The sequence below is a fragment of the Electrona antarctica genome, assembly GCF_951216825.1.
Source record: "Electrona antarctica genome assembly, contig: scaffold_25, whole genome shotgun sequence".
Lineage (NCBI taxonomy): Eukaryota > Metazoa > Chordata > Actinopteri > Myctophiformes > Myctophidae > Electrona > Electrona antarctica.
In genome coordinates this window covers 7,779,777-7,782,455 of record NW_027637034.1, presented here as the reverse complement: position 1 = coordinate 7,782,455, position 2,679 = coordinate 7,779,777, and the positions used below count along the sequence as shown (strand labels likewise).

At 37.8% G+C, this 2,679-nt stretch overlaps 1 protein-coding gene across 1 annotated transcript in view; it reads right to left on the bottom strand.

Moving 5' to 3' along the window:
* Positions 1 to 1,480, bottom strand: part of LOC306919234 (uncharacterized protein) — a gene marked incomplete at its 3' end in the record, with an annotated part of 27,901 nt that extends 26,421 nt beyond the window's left edge. Inside the window, exon 1 of the mRNA XM_079532054.1 lies at positions 1,352 to 1,480. Within this exon, the coding sequence (XP_079388180.1) occupies positions 1,352 to 1,460 (109 nt within the window). The 5' untranslated portion in view covers positions 1,461 to 1,480. The remainder of the gene's footprint in view (positions 1 to 1,351) is intronic.
* Between the last annotated feature and the right edge of the window lie 1,199 nt (positions 1,481 to 2,679).

Genomic DNA, 2,679 nt, shown 5'->3' with positions numbered 1-2,679 from the left:
AAAAGACCGGTATCAGTTACCCGGAACACACTTTTTTAAATTTTTACAAATAAGGAGCTGGGTGAAGGCCAACACGGATAAGAATTTTCCTACCATTAAAGAAACCCCCATAGAAAAGGCTATATGGAATGCAAAATCACAAAAAGGATTAATTTCAGAACTATATACTACTATGAATGATGAAATAAAACATAATTCCGAACAGCACAAACAGAAATGGGAAATGGATGTTGGATATCAATATACGTTGAAAGAATGGGAAGATCTGTTACAGAGCTCACAGAAGACTCTGGTCAATACTAAACATAGACTTACACAATTCAAAATACTCCATCGTGTGTATTACACACCACAGAGGATGCATCGATTCAGCCCCAACACACCACCTACATGTCCACGATGCCGCAGAGATAATGGGGACCTCATACATATGTTTTGGAAGTGCACACACTTAAATAGCTTTTGGAATAATATCTACAAATATACATCTGAGATATTACAAAAAGAAGTGCCACCAGACCCCAGAATTTCAATACTGGGAGATGTCGAGATGCTCAAGGAATTTAATAAGGATGCGAGGAGATCGATACTCTTAATAATGACAGCAGCAAAAAAATGTATATTAACCAACTGGAAAGCATCTCAACCGCCCACACTCAAACAATGGTGGAGAGAATTGTTATCATACAGCACATCAGAAAAAATAATGTACAACGTTAAAGGGAAACCAATGGAATTTGACAGAATATGGGGGAACATTATTAATAATATAAGAAATATTGAGGGGAGACTACCATAACAAACTGACTATGATGAACTTGTAGATTGATGAACTGATAAACTCACTAAGAAAATAATAAAATAGGATCCTCTTGGCAGAGGGTGTCGATCTCCTCACTGAAGTCTATCGAAGTCTATCCTGAAGCTGTCTCTCTTTATTCTTAATCTCCTTTGGCTGGTGTGTATATTTATATATGTACTCGTTATTTTTTGTTGTTGCAGTAATTATTGTTGCTATTATCCAATACCTTTCATGTGAGGAAACAGTATGAAGTGTACAGAGACGTGACAGAGAAAGAGGACAATGATGTATTTGTATTTATGCTGGGGGGGGAAGGTGTGGGGAAATGAAATGTTTTGTTCTTTAAAATGTTAAAAACCAAATAAAAATATATTAAAGAAAAACAAAATAAATATATATATATATATATATATATATATATATATATATATATATATATAAATACTGAATGGAGCAAATTAAAAACTGTCCAAAGTGTTCACATTACCCACAATTATTTTGAAAGTGAAATATCCCTTTATGTAAGTAAGTAAACAAAACAGCACATACCTATACGGTACAACTTTATTACAGGTTGCATCTTTGCATCAAACAGTCCACGTCTCTGGTCCACCTCTGGCTGTTCCTCTGACACCGTTGAATGTCTTTTGGAGGCCATCTCTCTAGACACTGTAGACCTCTCCCTGTGGTGCTCTGTGGAAATCACCAGTAAAAACAACCTATTGTACTTATCATTCAATAAAGGTTTACTGAACAACCAGGAATAGTCTGGTGACCATCGGAGAGACGGGTGACAGCCGGAATGTAGATGGCACCCGGGATCAGTATGGGTTGGCGCCCCAGCCTGTGTCTTCCGTGAGAAGGAAGCCCAACAACCCCACGGTGAGGCCTTTAGAATGGACATTCAAGCTGCATACGGACGTTTCTACTCTGCCACAATGTTATGCTTCCCACACACGGGCAGATGCAAAAGATATAGATGCTCACAGACAGTGTATTTGTGTAGGCTAGTCATTAAGCAGAAGGAGGACTTTTTTTAGCAGCTCAACCAGATAAAAGTAATTACTCACCTGCTGCTGCAGGTTCCATAAGTAATCCCAGTGTTGTTCAAGATGCATGGTTTTCATATTGTAAATAATTATGGTCGCGTGGTTTAGTGACTACCACTATGACTATGAGAGGAGCACGTAACTTTGGGAAAGTGTCATTGTTTACAACTGACCCGTAGCACTTCTCCTGGCCCGTAGCACTTGCCCTAGCCTAGCGCCTTAGATAGCACTTTATGTAGACTTAGATAGTATTTTAAACAGACTTATAGCTTGTTACGTAGACAGCACTAGAATTGCATTTTATGTAGTCATAGCACTTTATAGTACACATGTATAATATATAATATAGTATAGTATGTATAGTTTACATAGATACTCCACTGTTACGTTCTTAGTTTACGCATGATTCATGATAACTACTTTTTATATATGTGATGTATGCCATGCTTTTGTTATTGCTTAATGTAAATCTCTCTGGATTAAGAGCGTCTGCTAAATGCCTAAATTGTAAATTGTAATTGTAAATTGAAACGGACTTCCTGTGCACTGACTTCCTCTTAAAAATAAGAGCCACGTGTAATGATTAGTCAACACTAGTTTTACTTCTAAGTCTACTTACAGGACATTAACATCACATTTGAGTTCCTTTTGAATGCCTGTCAGATTTCTCTACATAACTGTCTCAGCTGTTGTCTCGCCTTGCATGCCTTTGATCTACCGCGCAGAAAACATTTTGACGACGTATGCGCACTGGCGCACCGGTTGTGTGCCCCCCTGATTATTAATAGTCTGGGTTCACATAGTCTGATTGACCTTTTAGTCTTGTTA